Source organism: the organism of the source record quoted next, unplaced genomic scaffold (genome assembly GCF_019419815.1).
Source record: "Pyrus x bretschneideri cultivar Hongxiangsu unplaced genomic scaffold, Pyrus_bretschneideri_v1 Contig11, whole genome shotgun sequence".
NCBI classification, from domain to species: Eukaryota; Viridiplantae; Streptophyta; class Magnoliopsida; order Rosales; family Rosaceae; genus Pyrus; species Pyrus x bretschneideri.
In genome coordinates this window covers 8,217,398-8,239,400 of record NW_025999402.1, presented here as the reverse complement: position 1 = coordinate 8,239,400, position 22,003 = coordinate 8,217,398, and the positions used below count along the sequence as shown (strand labels likewise).

The window sequence follows — 22,003 nt, the reverse complement described above, 5'->3', positions numbered from 1 at the left end:
TTTCTTTATATAATTTTTAACACACGTTTTACGTCCACTTTCAAAGATCATGTCTGCCAAAATTCACTCAAATTTGAAGCTAGATGACCTTTGGATTAAAGGTTTCTTTGTAGAATCATATTCGTCCATTTTCTTCAGTACAAATGAATGTCTTAATTGTTTTGGATTTATCTAATTTTTTGTAAGGATGATTCATGAATGATGTTCTAAAAGATAAGCGGTTCAGATTGTTAAAATATATTACAGAATGAGGCCGCACAAAAACATATATAAAAAATAATGTAAAAAAAATACGGATCTATTCCCATTAAATAAATAATTTAAATAAAATAAAATGTTTTATGCCTTCTTTAAGGCAATCTCCAATGGCCAATTGAAAACAAATTTCTAGATGGATAAGGACATGGAGCATCTTTATTTGGATCAATAATATTCAGATTTCTTGTTCATTCATCTTCCAATTTTTGGGTCTCCAAGTTCCCATTTATAAAATCACATGATGCTTGAAGTGTCAGACTTGCCGACATATTTTAATTAGTTTTTATCTGAATGTTCAACGTTCAAAGATCTAAGTTATTTGACCAACAAAGGAAGAACCTGAAGAATTCAACTAAAAAATATTTGTACAATGAAATGGGAGCACGCAATGGCTAACGAGTCGTTTTCACGCCCACAAGAGTGAAGTTTTTTTCTCGAAAAGAGAGTTATCTCCGTACATCATTTTTTATCTTCTGCACAGTTCTTGATTTTAGTACCGAACTCCGTTTGATTTGTCCAATCCATTTGCTAGAAAAAAAAAAGAGCATGTAAAGAAAAAAGGACGTGCGTAAATCATTCATTTTTTCAGGTCGTTATCTTCACCAGAAAGACGTTCAAACTGAAATTATAAGTTCATGATGTAGTTCTTGGACGAGATTATTGACTACCATAACAAAGTTTGGTTGAAAATTTTGATTAATTAAATGAAAAAAAAAAAAATGCACTAAGCTTTTAATTTCTTTCCCTAAAATCAGCTAGTTTTACAACAAAAAATGACGATCCCAAGCCAACTCCCTGCTTTGCTAGGGTCGGAGAAACGTTTGTCGTATTCAACTTACATTTGGTGGGGATCCAAAAGAAAATCTGTGGGGCAAAGAATTGATGATTCATGAACAATGCACAACCCCATAATGTATCCCATGAGTGAAGAAATCCACTACTTGACAGTAACAGCTACAGGCTCATCGTAGAGAGACCGAGACTCAATCTGCGCGCGGCAACAAGAAACTAAAGCCTGAGTTCTCGTGGATGAGAGGAGGTGGTTCAATGTCGGAGATGTCTATTTGCTTCATCGACTTTGATATGTCATCAACGGAAAATGGAATGCTGCAGTGTAAATGCTAGCGTCAGTCGTATGGCCAGAATTTATAAGTAAAAATGGAAACAACTATGTTTAGGAATGATAACAAGCACTGTGAAACAATGCATGCTTGATGCACGTCTCATTTTACGCATACTGAATTAACAAGTAATCGAGATCTTAGAAGAACACGAACATATCAGTTTGACAGGAAAAACTAGTGAAACGGGATGTAAAGAGGAGGAGGAGTCAATAAAGAAAGGATGTATAACGGCCAAGACATGTTTAAACGTTGTCATAACCTGGAATCGTCATCCAGCAGGAAAGAATTACTGACGGCGTTGTTGGAATCTTCTGTCATCAGCACTCTCATATTCGATATAACCTAGATGAACCGTTGAAAAAAAAAGTGTGAGTGAGTTGGTAGATGCATGTTTGCTGTTATGTTTCTAATTTATTTTACTGTCTTGTGACGAAGATGACTCGAACCTAGTTGAGTAATGGCATCCATAAAAACTTACATCCGAGGACACGCTGTGCGTGCCATATTTGTCATCCCAGTACATTGTACTGATACGATATAGCTGCTGTATACTGAGGACCTGTTGAAGTACAAGTTGTGTCAACTGAGATTCAAGGGAGAGGTTACTAGACTTAAAGATGTTTAGTGTATCCTTAGATACACATCACTTACCGGGCATAGATCATGGCTTATTTCATCAAGCGTCTTTTTCGGTTTTTGATGTATGACCTGAATAGAAAGCATAAAATTTCAGGACAACTTCACTAATTGTTCATTTTTTGCGTTTCATCATTTTCAAAGGTAAACACTCGCAGTCGAAATGGAATATGATAAATGAACGATACCAGGAATCCAATAGCCTGCCGAATATGCTTGAGTTCATCCCAAGCTGATCCTGCATACTGCATTTTCGTTTATTTAGTCAGTCAGTTGGTATAACAGTTATCGCACAGCTAAAAGAGGAATTAGATTCAAGGTACCTCATCTGTTGCTTTATAGCACCAATGCTCCAGTTCAGCCAATCCAGCTTTAACATATTCACCATTGCTAAACGAACAGCATTCTCGTCTTAATAGAAGACTGTGGAGATGGAAAAATACATGGAAGACATTAGGAAAAATTTTAGTGCTAAATAGCATGCAAACAAGGAAACCTCAAATTTGAGCTTAGACTTTATACCTGTTGAATAGCTGAACATTGATGAAGGAGAATATTTGCGTGAACACCTTACGAACTAAAAATGGTGGTACCTGTAGAAAGGAACAATGTCTGTATGAGAAAGAGGGAGATCGTTGCAAAATCAAGCGAGTATGATCATTATCTGTGGTAACAATCAACTTCTTTTGAAGTTTACTTAACCAACAGAGGGAGTGGTCTGCAAAGATCGATATATTGAGAAGTAGAAGAGTACTAACATAATTTGCTTTTAAAGTATTTAAGAAGTTTCCGAGGCTCTTAACGATTCCTTGCCAGTGAGCAATCAAAGCTCTCTGGGCCTCAGTGTTGCCAACTGATCGCGACGATCCTTTGACCAAGCTTGCCCGGGATGTTCTTGGTGCCTGTTAAAGTTACAAATTTAGTACTCGTTCTTGAAAAATCATGGAAGCACAAATTTGTTTTATCAGTAAATTGTTTTCTTGTTTGTAGATGAACAATGTAATGGACCTGAATGCACAATCCAAGCAATGGAGAAATCTCTTTCTTCAAATTATCTCGAATCATCCCATAAATCTTTTCTACATATGCTGTAAGTTGCTGTTTGAAAAGCAAAGCTGGGTACTTGGCTTCAACTTGCCGTAAAGTATCCACTCCGCCACTCATTCCACCATTTATTAAGGAGATATTGACACCTTGAGGGGCTCCACGGAAACTCTAGAGGAAAACAATAGAAAAAATGTGAAGCAACCGAGGAATTGAAGATCTATGAATTCAAATATACAATATTGCCAAGAGACGATGAATTACTTGTGTCATCCTTCCAAACAAAGTAGCTGATGATGATCGACGTCGTTGGGGTGCCATTCCAGCAGCACCACTTGCTTTCAGTGTGCGCTGGAGGAGTAATAGAAGTGTTGAGGCATTGGATAACCAATAGGCCAAGATATCGTTGTTATCCTGGGTCTGAATTCCAAGTGGTAGTATTCATGTTAAAAGAGGTTCGTTTTGTGTAATGAATAAACGGAAAACCAAAACACCAAAAGGGTTAAAGGATGGGATTTCGAAACCTCAATGGCATTCCCTATGGTCTGAATAATCCTATCGAAAATGCTAGTCCGCTCAACTTCAAATGATCTCCACTGCAGAAGGCATTTGTATATGATGCAGGCAGCAATAGGCCTGTTCCCTGCAAAGCCAAGATGTTGTGCGATACATCGAATGAGCAACTCCTGGTTCTCTTGCTGTTTTTCATTCAATGATTTCTGTGGCTTATCCTCCAATTCCGACTCCCTGTGGTTTACTGAAGGACTATGCAGATCCTGATCCATTTCATCGGGACATTAGCATAAGTGAAAGGTAAAAAAATACTGCATCACATTGCCTTTTTTGCAGGTTAATACTTGAAGCTCAACGGAAACTTACCAGAGGTGTCTTTGCATCCCCTGGAATATGGCCACTTTCAGCTGCCCTCTGCCAATTATCAAACAATAAGAAAATCTTAAGCGTTTGAACATTATAGAAATCCATATTTTGCATTGAAAATTACCTGAATAATTGACCTGGACCGTCCAGAAAGGAATTTATTAGGCGTCATGGACACAGCTTGTTGGCGTAATACTTGGTTTTCTGATTCTAAATTGGTAAGCTTCTCTTCTAGCCTAATCAAGAAAGTTTAAATTTTCAGTAAACCACATCACGAAAATTAGAGTTGGTAATTCATGTCTCTCCAATATAACTTATCGGTTTGAACTTAAATACTACACAAGTTTAATACATTTTGTTTTTTTGGTGAACGTTTAAAACTTGTTTGGAATGAGATACTAAGAACAATTTCGTATTAACGTCTCAAATGCACATAAGACGCCGTGCATTTTGATGCTCTGCATCAGAAAACTCATGCTTTAGGTGTCATATTACCTGGTCAAATTTTCCTGGAGCTGACTAACTTTTTTCTCCGTTTCTTCTAATTTCTTGCATCGTTCTTCGCCTGATGTTTGAGCTTCATTATATTTAGTTTCATTTTCGTCTGCTCTTTGTTTCTCTGACTCCAAAGAGGCCTGGTGAGGCGGGACAATGTCAGGTAGAGAAAATCCAAGGTCAAGAAGAACTAAATGAAAAGATCAAAATCTGTCGCTGCATATATGAACAAATAAATGACGATGACACATGACAGAACAGTCCGAAACATGTTAAAGTCTTGCAACCAGAGACTTATGCGAGACATAGTGTTATAGGTGCTGTTTATTGGACAGAACATTCTTACCTTTAAACTGTCAACTTCTGCGGTTAGAGATTCAACTTTTGCAGTGTCTACAACCATAACTTGGGTTTCCTGAACCACAGGAGGTGCCTCTTCAAGAGCTTTCTTTGCAGCCTCTCGTTCCTTCACAATCAATGCATTTGATTCATCAAGTTTGGTCTGCGTTTCTTGCAATGAATTCTGCAATTTCGTTATCTCTTGTGCTTTAGCTTCTTCTAGGTCAGTCTGCAAACATGACACGAATATTTAGCATGAATTTTTTATGCATAAAATACCTAAATTATAATCTACAAACTTCACTGCATTCGTGGAAAGTACATCAATGCATTAGCATAGTAGTTTTTGGCGGTTGGACATGAAATGAAGAAAGTATTCATCAGATGTCCACACAGCATTTTCTCTGCCAAACATAATTACTCTGCAAGATATAGAAATTACCCTTAAACGTTTTTCCAACTGTAGTCGCCAATTTAGTTCCTCCACTCGTTTTTCCAGTGCATCTTTTGCTTCTTTAAGTGCTCCTGTTTCCCTTGCAGCCTGCGGAAAATTGGAGAGGAAGAAAAAAGAGAAACATACGTAAGAAGAAGATTTTAAAATGTCAGCTAGAAAGGGGTAAGTGTACATAATACAATTTATGGCAATAATTTGCAGTATTTGGAAGAAAATATGCTCCGTCCTCTATACAGTAAATTTTATGTATTCCCCTTCATCTTGGTCACTACCCTATAGATTGATGATTGTTTCACCGAAAACTATATGTGCTTACCATTTTGAGCTTCCTAAGTTCCCGCCTTGCAATTTTCCCCCTCATTTGGGTCTGTGCAGCTATTGAACCCCTCTTGAGCCTCTTAAAGTATTTGGCAGCTCTATGACAACGCCACACCGCCTGCAGTTTTCATGTACATTTTTTTTGGCAGTGGCAATAGCAAATCAGTAAAGTTTCATGTCGTTAAATAATAAAATGAATCATGCAACTTGCCGGATATTTTGTATGCAACCTGAAGAATAATTGCTGCTTTGCTTTGCCTTTTAAATCTGAATTCTTTACGAGCAGCCATTGCTCTTAAACCTGTTTGCACAACTAGAACTGAGACATGGAGTTTGTTGTAAGTTTTTCTGGCTTGGTGTTTACGTAGGTGCTTCTGAATTTTCACTGCAGCTGCCTCTTTTTGCATGCCGTGGAAGACTCTGCAAGCCAGGCTTCCTACAAGTTAATACCAAACAAACATAGAAACAAATTAGTTGCATCCTTCTGCTAAGATACTCTCTAAGAATTCAGTAGCACTGCATTGGTTCTAATACATTTTTTATGTGGCTCACCTCTGCATATCGATTGCAGAACTACGGTTGCCTGTCGCAGTGCAATAAACCGTTTCCTAGCATAATGGGTTCGTACACGCCGCTGTATAGTTTTAGCTGCAGTACTGAGTACTTCAGTTCTTCGTGCATCTAACTCGGCCATCTGACCAGCTCTTAGGAATACCTTTGTTTTACCTATCTGCAAAAAAAAGTCTCTACGATTAGTATGTGAATGGATGAAGACCATTAGCTATATTTACACCTATATCGTCCATATGCATGAGCGTCAGTCCTACTGCAGATTATGTCCATGTTATAAAGTTTGGAGGAAATACTAGGTGAAACAACGATTATATACATTACTAGAGGCCTCCAAATCTGCAAGGAACACCTCACTTTACCTGAAACCCTTTAAGACCCTTCTTTTCGAGTATCTTCGTGCACGCAACCTTTTCATCATAGCTGCACACAAGTAAAACAGGCTCATAATGCAGATCCACCAAGTTTAATCAGAAAGTTGAGATGTTAAGTAAACCTTTAACGGAAAATCCTAGGAGATAATACTTACTTTCCTTCCAAGGCCTCTGGTGCAAGAAGTCCGAATCTGTTTATGAATTCGAAAAATGGTTTTCTAGTAGGGTAGCCAGCACAACTAATTCGGATTGCCTCTAAAACACCCTACAAGGGGAAACTGTCAGCAGCAGCTGGAAAAAAAACATAAATAAAATTAAAATTAATTTTCTTAAGAAGGTAGAAGGGAAAAGGAACACTTTTTACTTACACCACAGCGCAGTTGCTGCATAATGTTCACGTTCTCAAATACGGCTGGTTTTAGAAGATTGTTTGGCTTTACACATCTAATATAGTGAGGTTCTGTAGAGTTTAGGGTCTCCATTAACGACTGTAATTGAAGCTGCACCGTTTAAAACAGAGAAAAATTAAAGTTTCAATTCCTTGCTGCATAAATTGACATTGCAGAATATAAAAGAAACCACACGAGAGCTTGCATATAGCTTTAGGTTGATAGTTGATTATCTAGGGTTAAATTGACCTTCGTGCTCACCAAAATAATATGAAAGTACCTTAAAACGAGAGCCAATCGAAGAAAACTTGGAAGATTTGGCTGTCTCCTCTGGAAGTGGAGGGAAAAGGCCTGCCACAAAGGAACATTTGGAAGCTCCCAACAAGTCTTGATGTTCAGGAACCACGTAGTCTTTGTTTTTATCCAAAAACTGGTCAGACTGATACAGGACCTGCAAGTGTTTACCAGTTAAAATCCAAAATGTATAAGTATCATACTTTCAGAAATAGTTGCTTTCGTAATTAATTTACCTCTCCAGCATAATGAGCGATGGTAAAATCCGTGCGAGACAATTTTGGCTTTATAAAGCGCTTATGAGTTTTGAATGTCTGGTAAATCTTATTTGCAAATGTTTCATGGGTCGACTTTGGAAACATGCTGGAAAAAGAAAAGAAAAGAAAAGCAGTTAGCAAGAACGAAGAAAAAAGAAAGAAAACAAGTCCAATCTGCCATCGGCTGAAACTTTTTATTTTTATTTCTGAAATAAATTCTTAACACTGGAGGAATGAACTCAAGAAAACATTGACGGCATTGCATTTAGGAAGAACGAGAAAACTTTCACAGCAGAAGAATAATAGCTTACCATGCTTCATCAAGGAGAGCAACTATTCCACCAGGTTTCTGTGCAAGGAAACATCATATGTGAAAACTTGTAAGCAAAACGTTGATTGTAGACTAATATGACCGAATATAATGAATATTCGAGAAGTCATTATCATCTGAATGTGTGTGTATAACTATATAAGTATACATATAGGTGGCTGATTGTGCAGGTAGATGTATATGAAGGAATAGGAATAACCTTTTCAATAAGATCCAAAACGTCTTGATTATCGACAAACTCAATGTAGCTCCAATCAATCTGCTCTTTTGTGTATTCTTCTTGTTCCATCTTGAAGACGTGCTGAAAATATACAGGAAAAACTTAATTTACAAAATAATACTAGTTATAATAATAACCTAAAAGATAAAAGTAGAGAAAGCTAAAGAATTCAACATGATCTGAGGCTTTACCTGATTGAAATGTTGCTGTAGTTTCTCGTTTGTGAAGTTAATACAGAACTGCTCAAAACTGCACAGGATGATAAGCTAAAATTAAGTTGCGGAATACCATCAATGCAAAAGGGATATGAAATGTCATCATTAGTGCATTTTCAGTTTCTCTTTTACTCAAAAAGACACAGAATGCACATATATATGTGAGTACTCGAAGTATGGTATTATACTTAATAGTTGTTACCTATTGGTCTTAAAACTTTCAAAACCATAGATATCAAGGACCCCAATAAGCGATTTTGAGCTAGCATCTTGCCCAATTGAGACATTAATTTTGTCCACCAACCTGCATAGATAGAAATAGCTTAGCATCACATCAGCATTTAATCCTTACTCTACGTTATGCTTTTCATAAACCAGGTGTAAATTTGATGATTTTGACTAACCAATCAAACAATCGAGAATATATTGTCTTTGCTAAACCATCACGGCTAATAGCTGCACTTTGAGGATCAAGGCTTCTCTTGATAACTTCTTCAGGTGTGATCATCACACGCTTGCATAATGCATCTTCCAGTGCATCAGGGTCGCACCTGAGGTAATGTTATCATCACTATTATAACAATATGAAAAGTGAACAATCTGGAATACAAACTACGGGGGCAATAGCACGAAGGAATAAATACATGAGAAGCTCTGCAGTCATTTTGAGGTGGAACTTCGCTTTATCATCTTTTGGAACTGATGAATCAACTTCCGAGCCCTTGGTAAACTCAATATTTCCGACATGAAGAATTGCAGCAACTACTCTAAAAATTGCTTCCTAAGAGAGAAGGACAGAAAAAAGGGGGTGTGAGACGACGGTCTTTCTAGGTTCCATGTTTAAATGGTATTAAGAACAGGCTGTACCTGCTCCTTCGCACTTATCCCAACAATATCCATAGCTCTCCTTGTGGCAAGATATTCATGGGCATCACTTACACCAACCAGTTCGTAGCAGCGTGACTGGTTAAGATAGCGAAATGATTTAGGATTTGCCAACTTGTATTTATCAATTTCCTGTCAGGATCAACAAATATTAGAAAGAAGTTGCAAGAACAGAAATTTGCAGCAATACTTTGATTGTCTTGATCGAAATCACTGTTCCTACAGGATCTTACCTCCTGTGGTGCAGCACAAAGAAGGTAGAAGCAATGGTAGTTCCGTTCAGGATCAGAGATTTGGCAAACACGAGACCGTTCCAGAAGGTAAGTTCTAATGGCTGCTCCTGAGATTCTTCCTTGCTTATCAAATTGGATTTCAACAAATTTACCAAAACGACTACACCAGTACCAAACAAAGAGAATACCGATGTGAATTTATCAGAACATGATAATAATTCGGGAAAAGTAATTTATGCCAGTAAAATAATTGCTGAAATTAAGACAAACTCGACACTAACATGTAATAACTTGATATTGTCTTACCTAGAATTGTTATTTCTAACCGTTTTGGCATTGCCAAATGCTTCAAGAACTGGATTGGACTGCACTCAGAAAAGAAATAAGCTCCATAAGAATTGCATCAGAAACTTATAGAGCTTGATATAAAGAAGATAATATCGAGTGAGTGAAGCTTAACATCGACGCTAGTCAAAGGTATGATAACAATCATACTTCAAGAACTTGCTGTTCAACTGTCCGTCCTTCAGTTGCAGCCCGGCCACCAAGAAATGCAAGGTACCGCATAAGCATTTTTGTGGTCTCAGTTTTACCTGCTCCACTTTCACCACTGACCAGAATTGAATTGCTTTTTCCCTCATTGATCATTGCCCTGATTTGTTTAAAGTATTAACTTTAAATATTTGGTTTATTGATATACGGAGCAATATATAGCATATATAATAGGATTGAAAGTAACCTATATGCAACATCTGCAACTGCAAAAACATGAGGGCTCAATTCTCCAAGTGGTGCTCCTTTGTATTGTTGCATCATGTGACCATCGTAAAGATGGGGAAGTCTTTGGAATGGGTTAATGGCAATAAGGATATTTCCGGTATATGTCTATCATGATAGCAATGGAGACATATATCATTGCAGGATTACAGAGAGTAAGAATTCCCGATTTGAATAAAAACTCTGTAAGTATTTTAAGATGAAGGGAGGAATGCGTACATAGATTTCATTAAGTTCGTATCTAGTTTTTAAATTCTGCAGAACTCCAGGCTCATGCAGATAAGATAACTTTGTCATGTCATCAACTCCGGCAGCAGGAGCTTCCATATCTTTTGGATATATTTTTGCCAATTTGACAACCATCTTAATAGCACCAAAAAAATGAACGGGAATCTCATTAGAGTACAATAATGTAATACTAGAAAGTTTTGTAAAATAAGCAAATTTCGAAGACCAAATCATAAAAATAATTTCTGATGAAATGGTTGATCTGCAGTTGTGATAAAATTAGTTTTTGATGTATCAGTAAAAGGATTTACACCTTCTTCCCATTGCTACCCTCGATCTCAGCTTCCTGTCCAGTAATCTTCGACACCTGTCCATCGATCCAAGCCAATTCTGGGTCTTCAACCCAGACATGAGAACCTACAATGATATTCACTGGCGTTCCCTATCGAAAGATATAAGAGAATGAATAGTATTAGTTATGCAGATGAAGTGCCATCACAAACATAAATTTCACCAATAACCATTTCCGAAGACTAATTTGAATCGTTTTTATATGGATTCTGGCAAAAACTAAATGGAAAAATTATTATGTGGCCAACGCCTTTGTTCTATTTCTGTTGCTTATCTATGAGGACTATGTTAGCTATCCCCACAACCAAAAGCATAGTGTGATGGTAAGTGCACTTGTCTCTCTTGCTCAATGCTTCACTCAGAGTTGTCTCATAAATTGTGTCATTCGAGTTTCTTTCACTCGAGAAGAAGCAACAGATTCCCAGTCTGTCCACAATCTAGCACTAACCCACACACTAAACGATTGTTCCGCTTTGTATTGCAAGCACTAAATCATATCTTTGATCGAAAAACAAAACTTAATCATTTGTAATTAACAAACCCAATTTCGATATACAGCAAAACTCCAAAGTGAAGTTCCTTAAACTGTAACAATCATTCATACCCTGGAACGAGTTTTCGGCCGCATGTACATTTCAACCTGAATTTAAGGAACCTGATCTAGTCTACAAATTAAAGCAAGAAAAAGAAAAAAAAAAAACTTTCACAAATTTACGAAAATTCAACCGAAACCCAACATACCATTTTATCCTTTTAAGCTGCCAATCCAAAGCTCATCAATTCATTAGGCACTTTCATCAAACATTTGAGCCGGGTGACAACAAACAACCATCAGCTCCCAGCTCCAGCAGATAAGTGTTCCTCTCCACCAGACACCATAAGAAAAAGAGACCCTTTTTCTCGAAAGCATCAAACTTTCGCAACGAAACGCGAATCAAGCTTGATGGGGGTCAGGGATGTCGGATCAACGCGCAGGAAGCTCCATTTTCCCGGGAAATTGGCAAGAAAGTGAAGGAAAACCGAAATGGGGGACGGAAATGGATCGATTTGCGAGGTGGGAAAGTTTTGTTCGTGTGATTGCTGTGTGTTTTGTGTGTGTGGGAAGTGAATGTGGATCGAGTGGATTGAGGGAGTGGACATTCTTCACAAGGACCTCTTGTTTCGCTTCGCTTTCCGCTGTTTTCGCGCCAATTAGTGGCTGCTAACCAAGTCTTCTCTCTCTTTCCTTAACGGTCACATTTCTTCTTTCATGTCCAAGGGACGTTCAAATCTTGTGTGTCCGGATGTATTGTAAGAATTTGTTACTCTTCGTTTGTGCCGTTGGATCGAAATCATGGTCTTTCGGATTTTGACGGATTGGATTTTCTTTCTCGTCCAATATGTTTTTTGGTTTGGAAAATGATTTTCGCGAACTCATTTTTTCTTTTGCGTACATGTTGTACGCTGTATTTGTTTCTATCAGTTAATTAACGTCGGCATGAAAAATTCGAGTTTGTCCATCTTAACTTTTTCGTGTAAAACAAAGGAAACACAAGCACAAGTTTGTTTTTCATAAAATTACTCGGTAACATGACTTTAATCACAAGTTCACAATCATACATAAATTATCACACTGCTTGTCTCTTCAATACAAAATCATTGTCTGACACATATACACGAACATCTCCTTAAAACCGTAAAAAGAAAAATCTAAATGAAACTCAAGTCACTGGTAGGGATCATGTGACATAGATTTTCAAACATTTTTCTCGTCAGAAATGATAATTCAGTGAGCCATAGACTAAAAAGAGAGTCATCCCATTGAATCGAAAAGTCACGACCAAGTATCTTTTTCTTCTTCTTATTCGGAAGATCGGATACTCGTATCTTGACAGTCAAATACGTATATGTGTGACTCTGATATGCATCTAATGTGTATCCATGCGTATTCACCGTGTATCGTATCTCATGTGTTAGATACGAGATACGAGGTAAACCACCATGTCCGTGCGTCCTAGGTTTAGCTTGTTTCGAATGGTTTCCATGGTCTGGTTCTGTTTCTACATTGCCTTGAAACCTAGTTTGTAGCTCAAATTCTACTTCTGCGATTACACATTGCTTGTGTGGATGGATGAAAAAATATTTTTCACATTGCCTGAAAACCTAGTTATAGTTGTCGTTTGGGAACATGAAACATCGATTGAAGAGAAGCCAATGCTCCAATAATGTCACTGTCCAACAGGATCCTCTCCGGATACTTTTGATGAGGATCCTAAGGATCCGTAAATCGTACATCGTGCGATCAGTTTTTGTCAGGTACTGTTTGTATTTAATTTTAAATAAAAATATTTAAAATGATTTCCAACCATACGATCAGTTTTTGTCAAGTACTGTTTGTATTTAATTTTAAATAAAAATATTTAAAATGATTTCAACCATACGATGTACGATAAATGAATATGATTCACGGATCTTCAAAATCCTCACAAAGAGGATTCGGCAAGAATCTGAATTCTGTCGTTGGGGTATTAGTGTGACTTAAAAATCAAGCAAACAACCAGAAGGCATGATTTAATACGATTTTAAAATCTCAATGTGTGGTGCGATAAAAATTAGAGAGTGTAAGATGTAATTGCCTGTAAAATTTAATTAGGGTTTTTTTGCGGACCGGCTTTTTTTATCCTCGGACCGGGTTTTGTAGGGTTTCGGTTTGGCGGGTCAAGTTTTTAACTTGTCAACCGGCCGAGAAAGAAAAAGGGAAAAAGCAGAGGAGGAAGAAGAAAGAGTGAGATGCAGACCGCTGATCTCCGGGCGGCAAACATATAATTACTCCGATGGCGAGGCTTTTTTGCAATTAACAGATTTGGGTCTCTGATTACATACGAGCTCAAGGCAAAGATTTATTCTTTTTTCCTTTTTAACCCAAAATTCATAAGAATTCCATTTCCAGCATGCGCTGCAAGATGCGCACTTTCTTCAACTCCGCGGCGGCGGCGGCATTGGCGGTGGCGGCGGTTTTACTTCTGGGTCCGAGCACCGTCGGCAAGTCCATGGCATTTGCTTCTTCATCTTCCGAGACCACTATGCACACTAACAATTGGGCTGTTCTGGTCTGCACCTCTCGATTCTGGTAAATCAAACTTCATATTTGCTGTTTTCAACTTGAATTCTGATATATTCGGTAGAATAAATCGTGCCCATTTCACGGTTTTTGGTGATTAACGATACCCTTTTTCGAAATTTGTTTACTTGCTATTCTGGCAACTTAATTTTTTTGAAATTTTTGTTTTTTGGACATGCTTGTTTATATAATTTCTAGTTTAATTGCTCTATTTGTGCCATCATGCAGAAAAATAAAGCCCCTCTGATAACCATTTCGTTTTAAGTTTTCGTTTTCGGATGAGTTTATGTTCTAGGTGAAACATAGCTATTTTCAGGTTGTAGATGTATAAATGCACCTTATTCGAATTCATTCGAGTTCGCTATAGGTTTGAACTTGTATAAAACCCACATAATGTTTCAGCATTTCATATTTTCAATCTGAATTGAGTTTTTGCTATTCACATATTCAGTGTTATTTTAGAAAGAAACAAGAGATATTCGATTATTTGTCTTGGCTACATTAAGGGGCAGTTAGAAAGCTGAAGTGTTTCCTATTTTCATCTTAAGGGTTTTATTCGAAAGGATCAATATATGCCGCTAAATTCTCTTAATCATCGTGATGAGTCTTGGGGTGTAACCTATTCCAGGCTTTTGTAGTTCTACACAATGCCAGTTTGATTTATCTATCCCAATGTTTTTCTTCAGGTTTAATTATCGACACATGGCCAACACTTTATCCCTGTATCGGTAAGAACACAGGTCATTTCCTCCTAGATCATATTGCCTGTCATTTTTTTTCGTTTCTGTCATAGTTACTTTAGCCCCCTTTTTCTTTTGATTTACAGGACGGTTAAGCGCCTTGGAATACCTGATGAGAGGATAATACTCATGCTGGCTGATGACATGGCCTGTAATGCTAGAAACAAGTACCCTGCTCAAGTTTTTAACAACGAGAACCACAGACTCAACTTGTATGGAGATAATGTTGAGGCAAGGTTTCTTTATCCTGGTTAGGTTTTTACTTTAGTTTGAATAAATGTTTTTTTTCCGAATAACTTACCAATAGGAATGTATTAGGTGGATTATCGCGGTTATGAAGTGACGGTTGAAAACTTTTTACGTGTATTGACTGGGCGCCATGAGAATGCTGTTCCAAGATCTAAGCGTCTTTTGAGTGATGAAGGAAGCCACATCCTTTTGTATATGACAGGACATGGAGGAGATGAGTTTTTAAAATTTCAAGACTCAGAAGAGCTCCAGAGTCCTGATTTAGCAGATGCAGTTAAACAGATGAAAGAAAAGCATAGGTTGGAAGTTGTTACCTCTACCGCTGTTTCCTTTGACATTTGTAGAAGAATTTTTCTGCATTCCAATCTTGGCAACAATGAGAAGATGATTATAAGATGACAAAATTACATCTAGTTCTTTCATTTTATACAGTAGTTCACATTTCTTATGAAACTATCTATTTGAGGTAGTTTGGGACACTTTTTTTCTGTTGTACATATTGTGTTATCCATTTTGGTGATCGTTCCTACTGGGCAATCCTGAATTCATCTGAATAATAATCTGTCAAAATTTTAGATTCAAGGAGCTGCTGATAATGGTGGACACTTGCCAAGCTGCCACTCTCTTTAATCAGGTTTGTGGTCTGCCTCTTAGGAAGTTCTCAGAAAAAAACGTATCTAATTTTTTTAGCTATATCCTATTGCACTTGTTTTGGACTTAAAATCCGTGATGAAATTGTTCTATTTACATGCTTCTATTCTAAATCAAATTTGATATCTTGAGTTTTGCAGCTTCAATCACCCGGAGTTTTGGCTATTGGAAGTAGCATGAAAGGAGAGAACTCATACTCACATCACTTGGACTCTGATGTATGCTGTAGTTTTTGACATAAAGCATTGTTTAAACCTTTAAGTTCATTTGGCTGAGAATGCTATACCATGTTCTTGATTCATATTCGATCTGCGTATTAGATACCACTTATCGACTTTCATCTAATATTGATCACATTGTTTGCTTGATACAGGTCGGTGTTTCAGTTGTGGATCGTTTTACTTTTTACACCCTTGCATTCTTTGAGAGGCTAAATATGTACGATAATGCTTCATTGAGCAGGTATATTTCTTCTCATTGAATAAATTTCATGTCTTTTAAATTTTACAGAACTTTTGTAGTGTAACTTAGTTCAAAAATCAAAATATTCATTGTGGCCTTTGATTGTTGTTTTTCAGTCTTTTCACTTCCTATAACCCAAGCTTGTTGATGTCAACCGCATACTACCGAACAGATCTATACCAGCAACACCTGGAAGAGGTATTGAACTTTTAGACTTGTCTTCTCAATCTGAAGCTACTGAAGTTGCTTGCATTACCTTTTTTCAGTTGACAAGTTGTTTTCTTTACATTTTTCGGTTGGCAACACCCGGATAAATTTCCATTTTTTACTAATCCCCCTTGTTATGAATTTAAGCACTTATAAACCTGCAACTGGTACCAATATAATACTGTTTGGCGTGTCTCTTATTGTAAGACAAAAATCAAATGTTTTTGTTTTATTCTTAATGGAAACTTTCTGTGACCTTTTCATGGATCAAAACGTGTTTTATAAATGTTTCTTCCTAAGCAATATGAGAGAGGGCTAAACGTGTTTTATAAATCTCTCTCTCTCTCTCTCTCTCTCTCTCTCTCTCTCTCTAGGTGGCTGTGACGAACTTCTTCGGTTCAGTCATGGAAACAATACATACTGATTCAGCTTACAAAGCCCCTTCAAGAACAAGTTCAAGCAGAGCCGAAATCAAGATGCCCTTTGATCGATCAGTCAATGACAACGAAAGAAGAGTCTTGGCCGATTCAGACAGACAGGATCGTATCAGTGACCTGAAAATTGAGGTGCCCTTTAATATTCCCGTTATGATTATCTAGAAACCTCTGTCCTCGCATTTTTATTACACTGTTACGATGACAAGCAATGAATGCTGCAGGATCAACAAGGCGCTTTCGGACAATTGTGGAAAACTATAAATGACCGAGTTGATAAAATTGAAGACGTTGATTCCTTCGTGCGGTACAGCTTGTTAGTAATGCTTCCGTTGCTGCTACTTCCCACGTTGTTATCTTGGTGAAGGTTTCGGTGTATCTGATGCAAGTAACGTGTTCCGTTTAAAGCATGCAGTCCTTAATGTCTCTGTTGTCATGTAGGTCTCTATGTTTTTAATGAAACGGTGTTTTTTTTTTTTGCTGTGGGATGGTGATTTTGGCAATTAAAGATGCAAATCCAATCGATTAGTTTGAATGTTTCACGGTTTTACATATCTTATGCTGACATAAACATATCAATAGAAGGCTTCTTCTGCCCCCCTGCCGGAGTCGTCTTCTCCTCTTTCTTCTTTCCCGGTTTGACCTCAATCGATTTTCGTAGGCAAAAACATTCCGCATTTTCTCAACAACATGCTTCTATTCATTCTACTGCACGTCGATCAGCTGTCGGATACTTTTTTCCTGGACATCTTTGTTGGATAGCATATTCAGGAAACTGTGGACTTCAAGAGAAAGTGAAACTCCAAAAATTTAACAGATGTTTGTTGTCTCTTCGACTTCAAGGATTCAAATACGACTCCCATCCATCTTTCTGTAGTTTCTCCGCCTTTGTCAAAACTTCGTCCCTTGTGTTTTCTTGATACTGGGACATTCTGCACTCGAGTAAACTACCTCGTTAGAAAATGCAGGCAACCGAACATAAAAATTTAATCTCCAGACGCAATCAAGTGACAGAACCCAACCTTGATACTAGATCGGCATCACAAACACCTAATATCCTAACTGCTAGCAAACCAGCGTTGGTGGCGTTGTTTACAGCTACTGTTGCAACTGGGACCCCTCTCGGCATCTGCATAATCAACACAAATACAAAATAACTTCCTGATAAGTCATAAGAACTCAATAGTAGCAACAACAGAACCGAACCCGCATACCATTCTTGTCAAACAGAGTACAGAAAACTGCAGCAATGAAGTGAAAAATGAAACAAAGCGTAAATTTATAGGAGAAAAAGCAGAACAGTGTGAAATAATATGTACCTGCACAATGGATAAAAGAGAATCGATTCCATCCAATGTAGAAGCACGCACAGGGACACCGATAACGGGCAAAGGAGTGAGGGCAGCTACCATGCCTGCAAAACTCATGCGTCAGTTCAATTAACCCCAGAGAATGTATAATGCACTACACGAATTTGTTTGAAGCACAGTTTATGTGACTTGCCTGGCAAGTGAGCAGCACCACCAGCACCAGCAATGATGACCTGAATGCCTCTCTCCCGAGCAGACAAGGCATAAGAATACATCAATTCAGGAGTTCGATGTGCTGAAACTATTCTCACCTGTAAATTATATCGCATTAACATCATATAGTACTTAAACGCATAGCTCACATTCAACAGGTGATCATTTGACAGAAAACAGTAACATGTGAGAAGCAAACCTCATTGGGTACTCCAAACATATTTAAAATCTTTGCAGCATCTTTCATAACAGGAAGATCTGAATCAGAGCCCATTACGATACCAACACGCGGTGTGACTGCATCCAGAAAAAGGAAAGCAACATGAACGGAATTTGAAGATAACGAAGATTTCAAAAATTGCCAAGACTATTGAAGTACAATGAAATGAAAATGGAATCTATACAGTTTGGTCTTTCGAAGGGGTGCAGCTACGGGCACAAGGAAGGGACTCACCACAAAATATACAAGATCAATATTGCCGATAGTGTGGTTGCCTTGCCTTTCTTGCCCTAGACTTCTTTATAAAGTTCAACCATTTTCATTCCCCTTGTACCCTTCCAAATTTACAATAAATTTTCCACAATAATGATTTGTGATTTTTTGAAATTTACTAGTGGATGTAATAATGAAGCCACCTAAGGTTAATGCATATAACCACATAGGACCTGTAATCATGTGAAACCGCTCTACTACAACTACCTGCAGACTGACTATCCAATCTTTCTTCATTTAGCATCGATTCTAGCAGTTTTTCGACGTTTCCCAGGGAAGGTCCAACAATGGTGATATGACCCATCTTCCGTTGCTTCCGCATTTCTGCCACAGTATAAAAATATAGGTGATTCTTGAGTATGACTCCGAAATAAATAAGACGATGTAATATGAACATATGCAGAATCTAACCTGGCTTATCATACCAATGCACAGTGGCCCCTGGAGTACGCAATGCTCTTCCAATCAACTGCTGAGCTAGTAGGAAACCAGGTTCCCCCTGAATGCATAAAAGAGGCATGACGGCCATCAGCATTTGATTAACTGATTTATCTTTCATGACCACAGTGATAACTATACATTGTTTAGAACTAAAATCAGAAAATAAGTGCTAACAGATGGTGATCTGCACAGAATTGAATAGAACGTCACCTCATCTTCGCCAAGTAAATTGTACATGATTGCAGCTGGAGTTTTCATTGATGGATCACCAAGTGGAAGACCAACAACAGCCCTCAAATGCTGTTCATACTGTGAAGTGTAGCAAGACTCTATTGTGTGATGACCGCTATTGTGAGGTCTAGGAGCTACTTCATTTAGCAAAATCTGACAAGAAGTAAATACATGCTTAACTTAGTTGAATGCTGTAGACTTTTAAAAGAGAAAATTCCAATACGTCAATCAATTGATCACGAATAAATAACCATAATGCAAAGTCGTTAAAGAGAGGTCGATTGCTACCTGGTCATCCTTTGTCAAGAACAACTCAACTGCAAAGACACCAGCACCTTCTAATGAACTAACAGCTCTGGATGCAATATCAGTGGCCAGCTTTCTGATCTTCCATGACATGTTAGCAGGAGCCTTTACAATGTGACAAATGTTTTCCCTACAAAACAGATCCCCAAACATGCATGAACTCATCCGGCTTTATGTGCATATTATCGTCTAAATAAACAGATTGGAGCAAATTAAGATCAAAGATTGGCTGCTGACAGATAGTTCAAAACTTAATCTACAGCTTACTTGTGTATTGTTTCAACAACAGGGTAGCACATGATAGAATTGTCTCTTCCTCTTGCGACAATAACAGCCAGCTCCTACAGTTACATTGCCAAAAATGTAAGGAAGTTTCTTTCTTATGAACTCACTCAGAAGCATTGTGTTTTGTTGGGGATTAATGTGTGGCAATGTAAATCATCAAACAATGCTTATAGTCTCATAGTAACTTTTAGAAACCAACCTTTACAAATGGGGCCCATTTCTCAACATATAAGCCACGATCAAACCCTCCAAGAGCTGGAACAAAGTTAGAACTATAAAAACCACATAGCCTCAACTAGTTGAATCAAGGCCAATAACAATCCATTTTGACGAACATATTACCAGCCACAGCAGAAGAAAGCTCATCCTCACTCTTAGCAACAGCATTTCCACGTCCATCGTAAGCTAACCTTTTACTTTTTATCATAAGAGGATAGCCAAAGAGGTCCCCTGCTCTCTTGGCACCTTCAAGATCATCTATCTGCCTTAGCCACATTTTACAGTAAATAATACATAATCTTGCACTCTCTAATAGAAATCAAATTCACAAAATCACGTATGGTAATACTTCAATCAGATAGATAAATGAGTAACAAACCTGCATGAATTCAGGAAGCGGAATATCATGCTTCGAAAAATGAACCTTTTGGAGATACTTATCCTGTTACATTCAAAACATGAGCCAACGCTTAGCACACTACAAAATAATAATGCAGCGATAAATGGAATGTCGAGTTAGTGCAACATGTCAATACAAGGATAAAATTTTATGACTAAATGTGAATGTTCCTCAAGAAAAACGAAACTCTGTACATAAACCAATCTGTCCAAATGGATTACTATTTGTAGCATACTAACTTTCATATGCATTAACGCAGTGATGAAAAATAAAAAGCAACATCGAAAGGAATAGACAAACCTGAATTATTCTGATTGTAGAGGCTTTGGGTTGGCAATCCACTCCTTGCTGCTCAAGCTTCTCTAACGTCTCCACATCAACATGCTCAATTTCCACAGTCAGCACTCCACATCTAATTACCACACAAATACGATTACACTCCATACATATCATTTCCAACTACACGAAACAACACAAAACAACACAACACAAAATTGGATTACAAGAACATAGAATCTTCACCTCTTTGCGAACTCTTGGACCGTCGCGCTATCATCGAAACTTCCAACCATATGATAATGGGCAAGCTCACTAGCCGGGCAGTTCTCTTGTGGGTCCAAGACCATCACTTTAATCGCCATTCGCGAAGCTGCTTGGCAGAACATCCGACCCAGTTGGCCTCCTCCAAGAACACCAACAATTACATCAGCAACTCCGTGAACAGCTACATCATCTTTCCTGCACAACAAAATATTCAAATTTTCTACATATTTATTCAAATACAATGCACGAGCGCTCAAACGCTAATTAGTTAAAAATCGTTGCTTTACATAAACTGAAACGAATTTCGGGAAAGGAACATTTACCCATTAATCACGTGAGGGTCACGTGATGCTCGACAGGCCAGGACAGGATTGCGCTTCGTTTGGGGTTGCTGCTTGAGCGAGAGAGAAGAAGAAGAAGAAGTGAAAAGCTTGTGCTTTTCCATGGAGCAGGAGAATGCGTTTTTCGTTTTCGGCGCAGCCAAACACGGCCTAAACCCAAACTCCGGCGAAGCGAAGAGCGAGTCGCAGCAGCCAGAGCTCTGTTGGAACATTGTATAGAGAGAAAACCGAAACCTCACGGCGGCGCTCTCCGTTTCTCTCTCCACACACTCTCTCTCTGTCTTCCTCGTTCTTGCTCCCTTCGAAGGGATGAATAACGCTAGGTAGAATAGTGCGACCCCACCTCTCGGACTTTTACTTAAATCACGTGACGCTCACACTTACTCGTTAGTTTTTTTTTTTTTTTTTTTTTGTAACTTTGGATGCGGTCTCTATTTATTTTTGTTATTTGATCGAAACCTTGTGGTTTTTTATTTTTGATTGAAATCTCTGAAATTAATGCAATAATACATTTCTATGTAGGTTATTATAATTTTTAAATTAAAATTTGATATTTGTAGTTATTTGTATTAAAGAGATTTTAAATAAAATCCATAATTTGTTGAAAATATTAAAAGAAATTATACTTAAATAAAACTTATGATTTGTCATTACTTATATTAATGACATTTTACATACAAAAAATTGATAATTTTTATACGATTCAT

The 22,003-nt window shown here is 37.7% G+C and overlaps 3 protein-coding genes across 5 annotated transcripts; 1 reads left to right on the top strand and 2 right to left on the bottom strand.

The window, feature by feature from the left end:
* Window positions 1-978: 978 nt before the first annotated feature.
* On the bottom strand, window positions 979-11,881 carry LOC103961337 (myosin-11). The gene is made up of 38 exons (XM_009373879.3): window positions 11,413-11,881; window positions 10,634-10,762; window positions 10,312-10,455; window positions 10,055-10,200; window positions 9,811-9,967; window positions 9,622-9,680; window positions 9,316-9,475; window positions 9,065-9,214; window positions 8,842-8,978; window positions 8,602-8,748; window positions 8,400-8,501; window positions 8,174-8,231; window positions 7,962-8,063; window positions 7,743-7,780; window positions 7,411-7,537; window positions 7,161-7,331; window positions 6,860-6,991; window positions 6,647-6,756; window positions 6,480-6,540; window positions 6,100-6,277; window positions 5,778-5,983; window positions 5,546-5,665; window positions 5,218-5,316; window positions 4,783-5,004; window positions 4,437-4,576; window positions 4,066-4,177; window positions 3,942-3,989; window positions 3,587-3,838; window positions 3,327-3,482; window positions 3,027-3,233; window positions 2,777-2,920; window positions 2,541-2,611; window positions 2,342-2,441; window positions 2,207-2,263; window positions 2,034-2,090; window positions 1,861-1,941; window positions 1,642-1,724; window positions 979-1,365 (listed from the first exon to the last, which is right to left on the bottom strand). Exons 1-38 carry the CDS (start codon window positions 11,413-11,415, stop codon window positions 1,242-1,244), a joined length of 4,590 nt encoding a protein of 1,529 aa, XP_009372154.2. The 5' UTR covers window positions 11,416-11,881; the 3' UTR covers window positions 979-1,241.
* Window positions 11,882-13,398: 1,517 nt separating this feature from the next.
* On the top strand, window positions 13,399-16,990 carry LOC103961340 (putative GPI-anchor transamidase). The gene is made up of 10 exons (XM_009373882.3): window positions 13,399-13,780; window positions 14,458-14,499; window positions 14,598-14,742; window positions 14,830-15,059; window positions 15,337-15,394; window positions 15,552-15,629; window positions 15,785-15,873; window positions 15,990-16,071; window positions 16,455-16,646; window positions 16,739-16,990. The coding sequence occupies exons 1-10, from the start codon at window positions 13,602-13,604 to the stop codon at window positions 16,877-16,879; spliced, it is 1,236 nt and encodes a 411-aa protein (XP_009372157.2). The 5' UTR covers window positions 13,399-13,601; the 3' UTR covers window positions 16,880-16,990.
* A 27-nt stretch (window positions 16,991-17,017) lies between these two features.
* LOC103961338 (phosphoribosylaminoimidazole carboxylase, chloroplastic) lies at window positions 17,018-21,619 on the bottom strand. 3 transcript variants are annotated; one of them, XM_009373880.3, is made up of 16 exons: window positions 21,279-21,619; window positions 20,935-21,150; window positions 20,713-20,824; window positions 20,392-20,454; window positions 20,136-20,274; window positions 19,993-20,048; window positions 19,776-19,849; window positions 19,491-19,638; window positions 19,182-19,355; window positions 18,942-19,029; window positions 18,738-18,854; window positions 18,237-18,334; window positions 18,018-18,135; window positions 17,834-17,928; window positions 17,537-17,643; window positions 17,018-17,446 (listed from the first exon to the last, which is right to left on the bottom strand). In XM_009373880.3, the coding sequence occupies exons 1-16, from the start codon at window positions 21,506-21,508 to the stop codon at window positions 17,353-17,355; spliced, it is 1,929 nt and encodes a 642-aa protein (XP_009372155.2). In that variant the 5' UTR covers window positions 21,509-21,619; the 3' UTR covers window positions 17,018-17,352. The 3 variants fall into 3 exon arrangements, with proteins under 3 accessions (XP_009372155.2, XP_048433161.1, XP_048433162.1); XM_048577204.1 differs by lacking the exons at window positions 20,935-21,150; window positions 21,279-21,619 and having other exon boundaries at window positions 20,136-20,278; XM_048577205.1 differs by lacking the exons at window positions 20,935-21,150; window positions 21,279-21,619 and having other exon boundaries at window positions 20,136-20,258; window positions 20,713-20,775.
* Window positions 21,620-22,003: the final 384 nt, after the last annotated feature.

Coding starts and splice junctions, on each gene's coding strand:
- LOC103961340 (XM_009373882.3), top strand. CDS start 13,602: ATGCGCTGCAAGATGCGCACTTTCTTCAACTCCGCGGCGGCGGCGGCA. Junction 14,743..14,829: donor TGTATGGAGATAATGTTGAG/GCAAGGTTTCTT, acceptor GGAATGTATTAG/GTGGATTATCGCGGTTATGA. Junction 15,630..15,784: donor CACATCACTTGGACTCTGAT/GTATGCTGTAGT, acceptor TGCTTGATACAG/GTCGGTGTTTCAGTTGTGGA.
- LOC103961338 (XM_009373880.3), bottom strand. CDS start 21,508: ATGTTCCAACAGAGCTCTGGCTGCTGCGACTCGCTCTTCGCTTCGCCG. Junction 20,275..20,391: donor CGCTTCCTGAATTCATGCAG/GTTTGTTACTCA, acceptor TGGCTAAGGCAG/ATAGATGATCTTGAAGGTGC. Junction 19,639..19,775: donor GTTGTTGAAACAATACACAA/GTAAGCTGTAGA, acceptor TCTGTTTTGTAG/GGAAAACATTTGTCACATTG.
- LOC103961337 (XM_009373879.3), bottom strand. Junction 9,215..9,315: donor TTTGTGCTGCACCACAGGAG/GTAAGATCCTGT, acceptor TGATCCTGACAG/GAAATTGATAAATACAAGTT. Junction 3,483..3,586: donor CCATAGGGAATGCCATTGAG/GTTTCGAAATCC, acceptor CTTGGAATTCAG/ACCCAGGATAACAACGATAT.